At 41.3% G+C, this 15979-nt stretch overlaps 1 protein-coding gene across 1 annotated transcript in view; it reads left to right on the forward strand.

The window, feature by feature from the left end:
* Positions 1-15979, forward strand: part of LOC145401625 (D-aspartate oxidase-like) — a 90931-nt gene that overhangs the window by 32304 nt on the left and 42648 nt on the right. The window contains exons 4-5 of the mRNA XM_080273818.1: positions 3134-3273; positions 8090-8246. Of these exons, the coding sequence (XP_080129944.1) occupies positions 3134-3273; positions 8090-8246 (297 nt within the window). The remainder of the gene's footprint in view (positions 1-3133; positions 3274-8089; positions 8247-15979) is intronic.

The following is a 15979-nucleotide window of genomic DNA, read 5'->3' on the forward strand; positions in this document are numbered from 1 at the left end:
GCACTGCAGCCTTCGCACCATCGTACATACTCTTCACAGCATTCAACAACTTCCCATCCACTCCATATATTCTTAACACTTTCCACAATCCTTGTCAATCCACCCTGTCATATGCTTTCTCCAAATCCATGAAAGCCGCATACAACTTCTTTCCCTTCTCTAGAAACTTTTCCACTAAATATCTAAGAATGAATATCTGATCTACACAACCTCTTCCCTTCCTAAAGCCTCCCTGTTCGTCTCCAACTAATTTCTCTGTTCTTTTTCTAACTCTGTCAATAAGTATCCTACCATACACTTTTCCTATTATACTAAGAAGACACTTCTTTTTCCCCTTTTCCTTTGTACAAGGGAATAATTATACCTGACTTCCAATCCTCCGGGACTCTACCTTCCTCCCAGGCCAATCTGCACATCTTCCACATCCATTCTACTAATATCTCTCCCTCATGCTTCAGCATTTCACCACACACTCCATCAATTCCTGGGGCTTTCCCCGACTTAACTTTCTTCATTTCTTCCACAATTTCTCTCCTACTGATTTCTTCCTGTCTTCTCACCTCCCTCCTTCTCCCAGCCATTCCCCAGCCACTTATACTCGCATTACTTCCATCCTCTATGTTCAACAATTCCTTAAAGTGCTCTCTCCATCTGCTCACTTTTTCTCCCTTCTCCAATTGTAATCTACCATTTTTATCTTTCACTCCCCTGCTAACTTCACTTCCACCCTGTCTTACTCTTTTCACTTCTTTCCAGAACATTTTCTTACAGTCCCTCCACTTTACACTCAAATTCCTTCCAAATTCCTCATCCACTCTCTTCTTACTCTCTCTTACTAATCTTTTCACCTCTCTCTTTCTTTCTACATATAACTCTTTCTTCCGCCTCTCAACTTCTTCCACGCCCCTAATTCTCATCCATTCATTGCATGCTTTCTTCTTTTGTACCACAGCCTGTCTCACCTCTTCAGTCCACCACGCTGTTCCTTCCACCCCCCTCCGTCTTCTCTTCCTTCCACACACCACATCACATGCTGCACATATTTCTTCTGTAAATATCCTACACACACCTTCCACGTCTCCCATCTGCTCCAATTCATATTTGGCCAATCGTTCCCCCACTTCTCTCTTATACTCTGCCTTTTTCTCATCCTCTTGTAACCTTTCCACTCTCCTTGCAACTACTCCTTCCTCTCGTCTTTCCCTTCTTCTATTCCTCCATCTTACTTGAATCCTAATTCTGGCCACCACCAAGTAGTGGTCAGAAAGTCCATTCCCCCAGCCTCTATAAGCTCTTGCATCCATTACACATCTTCGCATCCTTTCATCCACATACACATAATCAATCACTGCCTTCCTTTCATTCAGTTCGCTACCCACCCTTCTCATCACTCGCCATGTATACCTGTGAATCATTTTATGCCTGGAGAGGGTATTGGCTATCACCAACCCCCTCCCAGCACAAATGTCCACTAACGCACTCCCATTCTCATCTATCTCAGCAGGCACACCCCACTCACCAACTATTCCATCCACCTTCACATTCCCAACTTTACCATTCATATCACCGATCAAAAACACTCTCTCATTCCTTCCAAACTATTCCATGCACACTTCTACATTTGTCCAGAATTCTTCTCTCACTCCTCTAGCACGATCTTGTGTTGGCGCATACACACACACAATCACCCACATTTGTATTCCAACTTTCAACTTTACCCACACAATCCTTGACCCAACTGATACATATTGTCTTATGCTCTTCTTCCATCTTTTACCCACAACTATACATACTCCTTCTTTTGCCCTCTCATTCTCACCTACTCCTGTACATATACCCCATCCATACTCCCATTCTCTCACACTTTCTCCTCGCCATTTTGTTTCAGTTATTCCACATACATCCAGTTTCTCACCCTCAAGCACCTGGACAATCTCTCTCTCTTTCACCTCATCATTCGCTCCTCTTACATTCCATGTACCCATTACCAAGTCCTTTGTCTGGTCCTGGGTCATCATCGTTTGGTCAGTCCTTGTCTGGGGCTTCTTGTTTGTTTTTTTTAGTTAGTTGTTTTCCGGGAAGGGGCACTAACCCTCCACTAACCCTTTTAGTCGCCTTTTACGACAAGCAGGGATACTGGGGGAGTATTCTTGAGAAACCCCCCTACCCCCAGGGGGGGAGTAAATGCTGCGATGAATTAAAATTTACAAAACAGCAGTGAGTTGGTATACTAACAGGCTGTTGAACCCTGTACAAAAATGGAGGAAAAACAATAGGGTCACTCCCACCAAAGGGATCAAACCTTTGAAATAAGTTTCAAATTAAGTGTATCTAAATCCAGACAAACTTAGGCTCAGAGATGCAAGAACGGGGAAATGCAACCCCTCATCATTTTGATTACTCTCAGAAATGGAACCCAGGGGTTTAGATTCCTCACAAAGGTTAAATATAACAGAACCAAAAACTAAGCATAAACACCAACCAAGATATCTTGTAACTTATTCCTGTACTCAGCCTCAACAGAATATACTGTCTGGGCTTCACACTGCAGTCTAATATAATTCTCTCAGCAAGATCGTGTACAAAAACGAGTCCATAAACGAGGTTCCTTATCTCGCTGAATATTCCAGCAGTTTTCATTATATCAGATCATATCATTTTTCCTCATCATTATAATCTTTCTTGGGATTCTATCACTAATATATAATAAGGTAACTGTTAAGGCCTCAGCTTGGCAGGGAGCTTATGGCAATTGTTGTTGTTGTTGACGATGATGTTGTTATTATTGTTGTTTAACCCTAGTCTGTGAGGCTGAGAAAACTCAACGACCACGGGTAAATATCTGCTTCTGTGGAGCCGTCCTACAGGCACAGTGTAGAACATACACGATGTAAGGATCTGGTACCCCTGTATGGTAGACAACACCTTGCCAGGGTTGGATCAGAGCACTTCCCATGGCATGTTGCAGGGAAACGTGGGGAGGTTTGGCTTCCGGGTGGACGCCAAAGTTGCTCCACCCGAGATGCACAGCAGCACCATTCATTGGCCCCCTTCGATCATTGTAAACGATGATGATGATGATGATGATGATGATGATGATGATGATTATGAATTCCTTTCCAACTCTTCACAGGACGAGATGTTCAAGCGGATCCTAGAAGAATACCGAAACTGTACCCCAGAAGAACTGTCGACCCTTGGCTTTAAGTATGGTACATTCATTACTACTCTGGTGACGGATTGTACTTACTACCTACCTTACCTAACACGCAAGTATGTACCGAGAGATAGATAGAGAGAGAGAGAGAGAGAGAGAGAGAGAGAGAGAAATTAACCTAGGAACTGGTCAGTTCAGAAGCTTGAAACATACACAACACGGATAAGGTAATAACAGTGTTATCTACAGAATCTTGATAATGGCTATAGTGTAGGCCTACTAAAATATTAATGTGCAGTATTATTCTAGGTGTGCACGTTAATTAATAGTATAATTAATAGTATAATTTCTGTCAACGTAAACTTTTCAGAGGCATTATTGTCTTCTCAGGTATTCTGACTTGGTCTTTGCGGATTCACAAGTCAATTTTGTACAGTAGAATAGCAGCACTAAATCAGTCCGGAGCAACTGGCAAACAAGAATACTTTTTCAGTGTTTCAGTAACACAGAGAGTACAAGTTTCTCTAACTGTCAACACCAATCTACATGCACAGTACACACTACACTTCCTTTTCAAAATACAAAAATAAAAATGGCACACATTAACTAAGCCTCCGTGTCTCGGGGGGGGGGAACCATAAATGCCCCCACCATCCGCCCCTCTCCTGGTGACGACTCAACGAGCTGCCTGGACCCACTGTCTGACTCACTTCTTCTTCATTTCTGCAACATTCATGGCCTTTCCTCTAACTTTCTCTGTTGAACACCACCTCTCCTCTAAACCTCACCATCTCTTCTTAACCCATACCCTCCAGGTTTTTTTTGGACTCCCCCAACCCCTGAAAACCCAATAATATTAGTGTTCAAATTATTTATTTATTAATATTTTGCTCAAACATTCGCTTTTGGTGAGAAACTAATGAAAATCACCATGAAAGTTGCTTCTGTCACCCGTAAGTGCTCCTAAGGTGGGTCCCCCCTCACCTCAGCCAGGTGTTCTGTGACCGGGCCGGTGCGGCTGCTCCGTTTTCTACAGTGGGAAGGAAGAGGGTAACTAATCAAAACCAACCTAAATACATATATTTACATCTAATATACTAGAGCAGTAGCCGTGTGTGTGTGTGTGTGTGTGTGTGTGTGTGTGTGTGTGTGTGTGTGTGTTTGGGCAGCTGAACCTACACATTCAAATCGCACCAAAATGGGAAAAAAATCGCAAAAAAAATCGCTGATGCAAAACAACTTGGTCTCATCACGATTGAAAAACTTTTACCATATTTAATGAGCGATCACATTTTGACTAAAAAACGCTGCTCCCGGAGCCTGGCATAGGATCTCCGTAGAATTTTTTGTCCAGAGGTAGAACTAAAATAAACTGTTGCAGTAGCCGTGTGTCTGTGTGTGTACTTCGGACTTGCATTTGGACAACTTGGGTTCCAGTTCCGAAGCTGCAAATAGCACAGTCAATTGGTTAGCTGCAAAAAATCCAAGTGACACCGTTACACTAGAATAGCACATAAACGCAAGAGCCCTCCGCAGGAGCAAGTGCAAGGGGCCCGGTGGGCCCATGAGCACTTGTTTATTTGCTACAAAAGTACATATACTGCAACAATATTGTGGTATATATATATATATATATATATATATATATATATATATATATAAAATGGGTGAAAAAAACATAGGTTCATAATGTAACCACCCATAAATCGCCGATTTCTGGCACACTTGACTAGCTGATAATGTTTTTTCCACAAACATGCACTAGAGGAAGGTCTCACGCTTCTGCTTCCCATGAATCACCCGCAAAATTTGAAAAATGTGCACGCAATGTGCCTTGCAATTGCGAATCGTGCGGTGTCTGACGGTGGGTCCATGGCAGCTATCATCTACTGGTGTACAACATATGATGTAGGGAGGGTATGGGTTAACTGAAATTCAGCTGTCTGAGGCAACTGACAGCAAACTCTTTTCTGTATCCTCCTACTTTCTCTTAACTCAATTCAAAGCCAAAGGTGGCTGTTGTATATATGTACGCAATGACTTATCTTGCTCTAGTGTTCCTGAACTTGATTCTTCTGAATTCTTTACTGTCTGGCTGCAGCTCTCCTGTCATTCTCTGACTAAACAATATATCTTCACTGTTTACTTATCACCAAATTCTATTGGCTATCAAGAAATCTTTGACTGTCTGACTTGTACGATGGAACACATTCTATTCATTTCTCCTTTCTCTGAAATCTCCATTCTAGGAGATTTCAATGTTCATCACTCCATTTGGATCTCCTCTCATTTCACTGATCCACCTGGTGAAAAAGCCTTAACATTTTCTATCCTTAATGACCTAGAGTAGCTTGAACAGCACCCTACCCGTATCCCTGACCACCTTAGAGAGAGCTCCAACATACTTGACTTCTTCCTTACAACTAATCCTTCTGCTTAAAATGTTAATCTTTCCTCTCCGTTAGGCTACTCCGATCACAACCTTATTACTCTGACCTGTCCTATTGCTCTGGTATGGCCTGTGGACCCCCCAAAGAAATGTTTACTGTGGTACTTTCGAGCTGTGGATTGGGAGGCCCTCAGGCAGTACTTCTTTGCTTTTCCCTGGAATTTTTATTGCTTCCATGGCTGGGAGCCATCTGAGTGTGCCTTGTGCATTAAGGAGGTTATTCTTGGAAGCATACATTCTCTTCTCATATCCATTGTCTAATCCAAGAAAGCCTTGATTTAATCACGCTTGTTCTAATGCTGTCTGCAACAAGGAGAGGGCCTGTAAAAGGTACCATAGCCAACCCAGCCCTGAATCGCATCTTTTTTATGTTTCTGCCCGGAATCGTGCTAAGTCTGTTCTTTGCTCTGGTAATAGTAATATCGTCCATACTAAATGCTCACAACACTCCAACTCGAATTCTTTCCACTCCTTCTGGCACCTTGCCAAAAAACCTTTCTAACAACTTAACTTCATCATACTTCCCTCTCCTTTTCTACTTTGATGGCTTTGTAACTATTTCTTCTACTGATAAAAAGCAGATCTCTTCGCTCTGACTTTCTCCAATTCCACCCTAGACGATTCCAGTGTTGTTCCTCCATCACTTCCCTCTTCTGACTTCCTCATGCCTGACATAAAATTTCTTCAGCTCATGTATTTTCTACCATCACTGGCCTTAATACTAACAAGGCATATAGGCCTGATGGAGTCCCTCCTGTTGTCCTCAAGAACTGTACCTCTGTGCTTACACCCTGCCTAGGTAAACTTTTTCGCCTTTGTCTTTCAACTTGTACCTTTCCTTCTTGCTGGAAGTTTGCTCTCATTCAGCCAGTCCCAAAGAAGGGTGACCATTCCCAACCCTCTATTGTCCAGTTGCTTTATCATCCTGTGTCTCAAAAGTTTTCGAGACAATCCTTAACACAAAAATTTTAAAGCATCTTTCCCATCACAACCTTCTTTCTAATCGTCATCTGTCAAGGATGCTACACTGGTGACCTTCTCACCTACCTTTAAGACTCCTGGTCATCCTTCTTTCAGAACTTGCCACTGCGCTTTACATCTCAAAGGCTTTCGATCGAATCTGCTATTAATCTTTAATTTCGAAACGCCCTCTTATGGTTTCTATCTTTCTATCTGTGCCTTCACTCATAGCTTCCTTTCTAGTCATTCTAAAGCTGCTGTTGTAGACGGCCATCGTTGTTCTCCTAGATCTATCAACAGTTGTGTTCCTCAGGGTTTTGTCCTATCACCAACTCTCTTCCTTTTATTCATCAGTGTCTTTCTAAGCTGTATATCTATCCCTATTCACTGGTACACTGATGATTCCACCCACTTTTCCATTCGGTTCCCACAACGTCCATCTTAACAGTTACTTCAACAAACAAAGGATGAGGCTATAGCACACCTTATGTCTGACTTGGTTCGTATCTCTGGCTGGGGTAAAAAATAATCTTATTGTTTTAAATGCATCAAAGACTAAATTTTCAAACCTATCAACCCGACAAAATCTTCCACAGGAGTACCCCCTAATGTTTGATAATATCCAGCTTAATCCTGCATCATCCTTGAACTTGCTTTGGGTTTCATTTACTCGGAATTTATCTTGGAAAGATCATATTGCATCTGTTGTATAATCTGTTTCCTAAAGGTTATGTGTGCTAAACCGACTCGTTACCTCCTTTCCCCCTGCACAGTTGTTGACTTTATACATAGGTTTTATTCATCCCTGTGTAGAGTATAACTCTCGTGTGTGGGGGGGCTTCCCACATACAGCTCTTCTCAATAGGGTGGAGTCAAAGGTTTTTCATCTCATTAACTCTCCTCCTCTTACTGGCTTCCTTTAACCTGTGTCTCTTCGCCGCACTGTTCCTCTTTATCTCTTCTCTATTCCTATTTCATTGGCCACTGCTCCTCTCAACTGTCTGTTTCTATCCCTCCACCTCTACGACGGATGCATAGCACCCATCTAGCAACAAACTCTCATCCCTTTTCTGTCCAACCCTCTAATGCAAGAGTTACTCCCAGTACTTCATTTATGCACAGGTCAGCTCTGGAACTGTCTCCTTCTATCTGTATTTCCTACTTCCTATGATCTCCAGTCTATCAAACGTAGTGTGTCCAGGCATCTCAAAATGAACGGATCTTGCATTTGGTTTTCATTTGTATTGTTTTTGCTATTTTCTTGGAAGGAGCGGTTTTCGTACTCCTGGCCTTTGGTTCCTTCTTCCTTGCATGAAAATAAAGTGTAATGCAGAGTATGGTGTTCTATAGTATGATGAAAAATGTCCGAAAGTATTCTAAGATACGATGTCCCCAGACTCCCAAGCTATGGTGGTGTAATAGAAAGGCCTCATTTAAACAGCCTGGAGGAACTGCTTGGCAAATACGATGTTGAAAGTATGATGTGGAGTACCCTAAAGTATTCTAAACTGAAATGTTTCCAGATTTACAAGCCATGGTGGTGTAATAGAGGATCGTCACTTAAACAGCCTGGAGGAACTGTCTGGCAAGTATGAAGTCGTTTGCAACTGCTCAGGTTTTGGTGCCAAAGATCTCGTGGGTGATAGCATCATGACTCCTATCAGGGGGCAGGTGTATAAGGTAAGATATACAGTTAAGGGAGTTATCTGTATATGGTATATAAGCAATGTGGTTGTCTATGTGGTAGGATAGATAGAATAATCCATAAATAGCACTCCGTCGGACACTTCTCTGGCGGCACCTATATGATGTGTTGCAAGAATGATTCAGTGTGCTGGTATGGATGTGGGTGTGGAAGTAGGGATGGGAAATTGAAAAATAACACAGAGAAGACATTGATAACGCTCAGCGGGTCGTCCCCACAACACATGAGAAACTGCCTGGCGGAGCGGAAGAGGAACACTATAATTTATGAACCACTGTACACAGAGAGAGAATGGATTTAACTGTGTACATAAACAGTCTGTACGAAAACCAATGACTGGCTGGCAAATATGACATGGTTTGCATTTGAAGAAGTTTTGGTACTAAGGGTCTCATGGCTGACTACACCATGACAGCCACCAGTGTGCAGGAGTACATTTGATGGATAATGAGGCAAAACGATGGAAAGACATTTATAATAAGGCACAAGGTTGTCTGGTAAGAGAATATTTCAAAATGAAGGTGAATAGATGAGAGGCAAATATCTATCTATCTATATACCTAGGCTGCTTCCCTCAAGGAAAGGGAGGTAGCCGAGACAGGACGACACACTCCCCATTTACTCATCCATTCAAACACATTCATTCGCATCTTAGTCCCAAAGGGGAGAATGGACAGCTCCTCACCGCACCACACCGCACAAGGGTCAACTGCGCAATGCAATCAGTGACATATATATATATATATATATATATATATATATATATATATATATATATATATATATATATATATATTTATATATACATATTTATATATACATATACATATCTATCTATCTATCTATCTATATATTTATATATATATATATATATATATATATATATATATATATATATATATATATATATATATATATATATATATATGTGTGTGTGTGTGTGTGTGTGTGTGATGGAGGAGGGCAGACGGAGGGAAGTCCGAGGAAGAGATGGAGGGATGGAGTGGATATATAAATGTGAGAAGGGTGAGCTGGGAGCCTTGTAGTGAATTGGCGGGGAACAGGGCGACATGGAGGCGATTTGTTTGTGGCCACCCCTTACGGGATTAAGGCCTCTGACAATAGATTGATAGATAGACAGACGATTTACAACTATGTATTTATAATATTAGCATCGACATATTTTGCATCCTTATTCCAGAAGAGGATATTGAGGCTTAGTGTGCAGAATAAATAGCCAAGGAAGAGTAGTTGGGAAGTCTACAAAGCCATTGAGAATACCACAGGAGTAATGCAGCAAAAGAACAGTCGCCTCGCTATCTGCGTGTGCCTGTATTTGACTCTGAATTCAAGCCACGGATGTTGACAATGTCGGCTTGTTTTCATCTTACAGAACCGAGTCACTCTCACAACTTGAAAACAACTTTAATACTTATTCAAAATGGCATGAAATACGAAGAAACTTAAATATTAGGTAGGAATGACTTCGTTGGGTACTGTACAAAGCAACTTACTAATCTGCCTATACTTGGATATTACCTGAGCAGAAATAGGTTAGGAACTGTGGACAGGATAGAATAAATACGCTACTGTGTATCCTGGAATCCTACCATTTCACATGAACTGCTCTGGACGTCTCTCCCTGACTCATAGCCAGCACTCCCCCGTCAGAGAGAAGGCCGATCATTGAAGAGGAACTCAAAGGGGATGTTTACAAAGAAAACTAATTTAATTATCTCTCTCTATGCTTCATTATCTTTATCTCCTACCTTGTTCCTGGAAAGGAAAGCATTCACAGTGTGACAATGATATTACCGAGAAGCTCCGTTGTCTGGTCATACTAACGCCCCTCTATAGCTACAGAAACGCATCTTTAACCTACAGGTCACTGAACTCATGTTCGGACGAGACTCATGCCACAACATCATGAATCTATCATGTTATCCATCTGCCCCAGAATCAACGTCAAGGTGAAATTTGCCACGAAATCTTTGGCACACAAACCTGAAAAACCGTATACCACATCATACTTGCCACCCAGTCGCAAGACATCATACAGACTATAGATAAAAGTAACTCCATCACATCTTTCTGGTTCGTGCTATGAATAGTATTGGATATTTCGTGTAATGCTTTCTGCCTTAACGAATTATTTTGCGTCATTGGCCTCATTATTCTGTGCAATGATACTGATTAATTTTATTTCGACAGCAGAACGATACACACACACACACACACACACACACACACACACATATATATATATATATATATATATATATATATATATATATTGTTACGGAACAGAGAAAGAAAATGTACACTTTAAGTGAGAATACTAAAAATCACTACTGTCCCGTAAAGTTCCAGGTTCAAAACAAAAGAGTTAGATAAAATTACAAGTTAAAGTTTAATGCTCAAACTAACAACAAAACATTCAGGACTCATAAGGATAATGTAATGGCAAAAAACAGGTTAAATATATAGTTAACTGCAATAGCCTCTATTAACACGAAATTAGCAAGAGTAAATTTATCTAAGTCAGCCCTGATAAAATGACAATACTAGATAATACTCAGTGAATGCAAGATATATTATTACAGATACAAAATATTATAAAAAATGACTGACAAAAACACATGAATCACAAAAACCTCACTATAGGCCTAAGAATTAACAACTTGGGCTACACCGTACAAGAAGAAATGCAATAACAGTTACACTCAAATTACACAGCTGCTAGATGGTTGGAGACTTCCTGAGCACTCACAATAATAACTGTACAGGGGAGGACAGAGATGTGAACAAAATGAGGAGTAGATCTAAGTGGCAATAATGTAGAGACTGAGCTCATTATATAGGGGCCGGCAGAGCTTGATACAACTTGTAAGAAGGACGCGCAAATGAAGCTATAGGGGACAAAGAGTTGACAATCCTGTTCTGAACAACAGAAAGAACGACTTACTCTACTATAACGGTAGAAGGGGGGAGTGAGGTAGAACACGCTCGTGATCAAACAGGCAGCACACTGTACGTTAGAATTACACAAAGGATGATGAAATCATAGGCTATGTAACACCTCCCCACAAAGAAAAAGAAATTTACAAAGGAAATTTCTTATTACTCTAAAACAATCTGTCTAAAGTCTAGATAAGCAATCTGCAATAACATTTTCTTTCCCCTTCACATGTTGTATGTCTAATGAATACTCCTGAAGTAGACTCCATCTTGTCAATCTCTGATTTTTATCTTTAAACTTACTAAGGAATTTCAGTGGGTTATGATCGGTATAAATGACTATGGGGTCAAAACCAGAACATAAATAAAATGAAAAATGCTGTAAACCCAAAATCAAGGCCAAAAGCTCTTTCTCAATAGTTGAGTAGTTCTTTTGAGGTGGAGTGAACTTCTTACTGTAATAAGATACAGGATGTTCAATACCTGATCATCCTCTTGCAGCAAAACAGCCCCAGCTCCTGTATCACTTGCATCAACAGCCATCTTAAAAGGCTTAGCAAAATTTGGAGTAGCAGAGCACTGGCTGACTTAATAGGATAGCTTTAAGTTTGTTGAAAGAGGATTCACAGTTATCGGTCCAGACAAATTTAACTCCCTTTTTCAGTAGGTCTGTAAGTGGTGATACAAGAATAGAAAAGTTAAGAACAAATCTCCTGTAATACCTACCATTCCCAAAAATCTTTGTAGCTCTTTCCTACTTTTAGGTCTGGGAAGATCACTTATAACCTGAACCTTAGCTCCTGGTGGTGCAACATGTCCATCACCAATTACGTACCCAAGGTACTGAACTTTAGCTTGACCAAACTCACACTTTGATAAATTAGCTACAAGATTAGCCTGAACCAAACGCTCAAGAAATTTACTGACATGGCATAGGTGATCTTTCCAGTTGTCACTGAAAATTAACACATCATCAATATAAACAACACACCCTGCCAAACCCTCTGTTACAACATTCATGAGCTTCTGAAATGTGGCTGGTGCATTCTTCATACCATATGGCATTACAGAACATGCAAAAGTCTTTCCTAGTGTTACAAAACATGAGATCTCCCTAGCACGTTCAGTCATAGGTACTTGCCAGTATCCCTTTAACAAATCAAACTTACTTATGTACCTAGCCTTTCCGATCTTGTCTATGCAATCTTCCACACGAGGGAGAGGGTAAGTGTCTGTTTTGGTTATCTGATTAACACGTCTGTAGTCGATGCAAAGCCGCTGTGACCCACCTGGCTTAGGGACTAGAGTGACAGGAGAACTCCACTCGCTCTGACATGGCTCAATCATCTTGTGGTCCAACAGGTAGCCAAGCTCCTTCTTGATGAGAGGAACTTTCACTGGGTTCACACGGTAAGGAGGTAGTTTAATTGGCTTTGAGTCTCCAACATCGACATCATGCATCAACACAGTAGTTCTTCCTGGAGTGGCACGGAACACTTGCGGGTACTCCTGCAGTAATGCCGAAAACTCCTGCCTTTCCTCGGGAGGTAGATGAGAAAGCTTAGTCTGGAGATCATTCATGATATCAGGATTCTTCCCCAAACTATCACTCAGGCTCATACTGCATGGGAGAGCTTCACTTGCAGACTCGGGTGGAACAGCTACAGTGCAGACTGGGTTATTTTCGTCCCGCCTGTGATATAACTTTAGCATGTTGATGTGACAAAGTTGCTTGTTCTTTCTACGATCTGGTGTGGCGATGATATAGTTGACATCACTTAGTTTCTTCTCCACGAAATAAGGACCACTAAACTTGGCTTGAAGAGGTTGCCCATGCACTGGTAGCAGAATCAAAACCTGATCTCCTGGCTGAAAGTGGCGTAACCTGGACTTCTTATCATACCAAGTCTTCATTTTCTCCTGAGCAGCTCCTAAATTCTCTCTCGCCAGCTGTAAAGCAGTGGACAGCCGTTCTTTGAACTTCATCACATACGCCAGCAGGTTGACGTCATCTTCCTCCGACAGCCAGCATTCCTTGAGTAGCTTAAGGGGTCCTCTTACTTCATGGCCAAACAGTAGTTCAAAAGGTGAGAAGCCCAGTGATTCATTTGGAGATTCTCTTGCGGCAAATACGATGAATGGAAGACCTTTATCCCAGTCTTTCTGATGTTCCAAACAGTATTTCTTGAGCATCGATTTGAGTGTTTGATGATATCTCTCCAATGCTCCTTGGGTCTGGGGATGGTAAGCTGAAGACGTGATCTGGGTGATGCCCAACTCTTTCAGAGACTGCTTGAAAACATTTGACATGAAATTACTTCCCCGGTCTGACTGTACCTCCTTGGGCAGACCAAACTTTGTGAAGAACCCCAGCATTTCCTTAACCACGTTCTTTGCTGAGATATTTCTAAGTGGAATGGCTTCAGGATAACGAGTAGCCATATCAATCAGGGTCAACATATAAGAAAATCCTGAAGAAGTCTTAGGAAGAGGGCCCACAATATCCACCAACACACGGGTGAAAGGCGCTTCAAAAGGAGGGATGGGAACTAGAGGTGCAACCTTTTCGGTCTGATTACACTTCCCCACAACTTGACAGGTGTGACAAGGCACTTACAATACCAGGAAACATCCCTGAAGATACCTGGCCAGCAGAAGTGTTTCAAAATGCGTGCCACAGTCTTCCTCACTCCAAGGTGTCCTGCCAAACTGGAATCATGAGCCACTCTAATGATATCCTGCCTACAAACACGAGGGATGACAACTTGATGTACAACCTCCCATTCACAGTCGGCTGATGCTATTGGGGTCTCCACTTCCTCATAAGTACTCCTGACTTTATATAATAACAAGTAGAAGCACCAGCTGACTCTTCCTCACTGCAAGCAGAGTTAGCTAGACCTTTCAACTCAGGGTCAGCAACCTGCAACTCAACCAACTCTTGACGAGACAAATTATCAAGACTACGGGGTACTGCCTCATCTGGTGAGTGGTCCAAATTAGCAAGAAAAGTGTCAGCTAGGATAACATCATCATCATCATTATCCTCTAAGTCACCAGTAACTTTAGACTTAGCCCTAGTGACAGCACATGCAGGGAACACATCAGGGACATCACAATCCTGGGTTGCAGCCACTGGCTCACCAGACAACTGAGGAGCTGGACACACCTGACTTCCACCAATATCATTTCCAAGTAAGGAAGTTACACCTGACATTGGGAGTGTCTCCAACCAACCCAACCATAACGGAACCATTAACAAAAGCAGACTCTAAATTCACTCTGCACAGAGGGACAGAGAAGTAATTATTCCCTACACCTTGTAAGATTACAGTTTCATCAGAGGAATTAACATTAGAGCCTAGAACACTGGTCAGCATAAGGGATTGGCAAGCACCTGTATCACGATATATTTGAACTCATTTCCTGTCATTAATGTCCTGAGGACTGACAAAACCATCAGACAGGAAATTAGCACATGACTCTTGAGAGTGTCACCCACGTTACTGCTCAAAGAGGAGCTCCATCATGAGAATTTAAGTTACCCTCAAAGCCAGGTTCAGTTAACTCAGTTAAAGAATTCTGGGAACTCTCAAGGGTGGACACTAGACCAATTGACTGAATATATTTAAAGACTCCTTTTTGTTCACATCACGCTGTCTCCTGAAACATTTCTCCTTAGTATGACCAAGCTTACTACAATAAGTACATTTACTTTTCTGAAATCTAGAGGTGAAGCTGGTATTTACTTCCTGAGAAACATCATCTTTATTCTCTTTCCTGTTACCTGTACTCTGAGTAGGGGCAACGTACTTACTCTCAGCTTTCCCTTTTTCTTTAGAATATCTCCTGTGAGTAAGAACATACTCATCAGCTAAAACTGCAGCATCAGACAAATGATCTATTCTTTTCTCATCAAGATATAGGCTTACATCTTTACTAATACACCTTTTGAAGTCCTCCAGCAAAATCATCTGCTTAAATTTACCAAAATCAGAATCCACATTCTTAGAATTTAACCACTGCTCTAACAGATCTTCTTTGATTTTTGCATACACAACATGGGATTGCTTATCTTGCTTGTAAGTTGTCCTAAATTTTACTCAATAGGCTTCAGGAACAAGCTCATAGGCCTTAAGAATCAAGCTCTTAACTACATCATAATTATCAGATTGATCCTGAGGCAAAGATGCATAAGTTACTTGAGCTTTACCGGTGAGAACAGTTTGAAGGAGTACTGGCCAATACTTTTTGGGCCAATTAAAACCTGTAGCTACCCTCTCAAACAACTGAAAATACTTTGTTAAATCAGATTCATTAAAAGGAGGGACAAGTTTAACATTTTTAGCCACATCAAAATCGTCAGAGCTAGATGATCCAGTTCCACCTTGTTTCATGCGATACTCATGGTCTGCCTGAATCCTGGCAAGTTCAACTTGTGCGTGTATCTGTGCCTCCTGAATACGAGCCTCCGCCTCCTTAGCACGAGACTCCTGCAGGGCTAGCTGGGACTTAGCTAATTCAATCTGCGTTTGCTCATTTGGAGGAGTTACATTAAACAAGCTTTCAATAATCATGTCAACAATTTGATCTTTAGAATGATGAGAGCGAACAGCAATTCCCAATTGTTGAGCAACAAGCTTAAGTTCATTCTTTGTTCTGTTTTCTACATCACACACTGTTTGCACATTTGACAAAAAATCTTTGGCTTCATCAAGTGTAGAAATAGTAGACATCATGAATAAATCAC

Source organism: Coenobita brevimanus, chromosome 56, assembly GCF_032717465.1.
Source record: "Coenobita brevimanus isolate Jiangsu-jjx chromosome 56, ASM3271746v2, whole genome shotgun sequence".
Taxonomy (NCBI): Eukaryota; Metazoa; Arthropoda; class Malacostraca; order Decapoda; family Coenobitidae; genus Coenobita; species Coenobita brevimanus.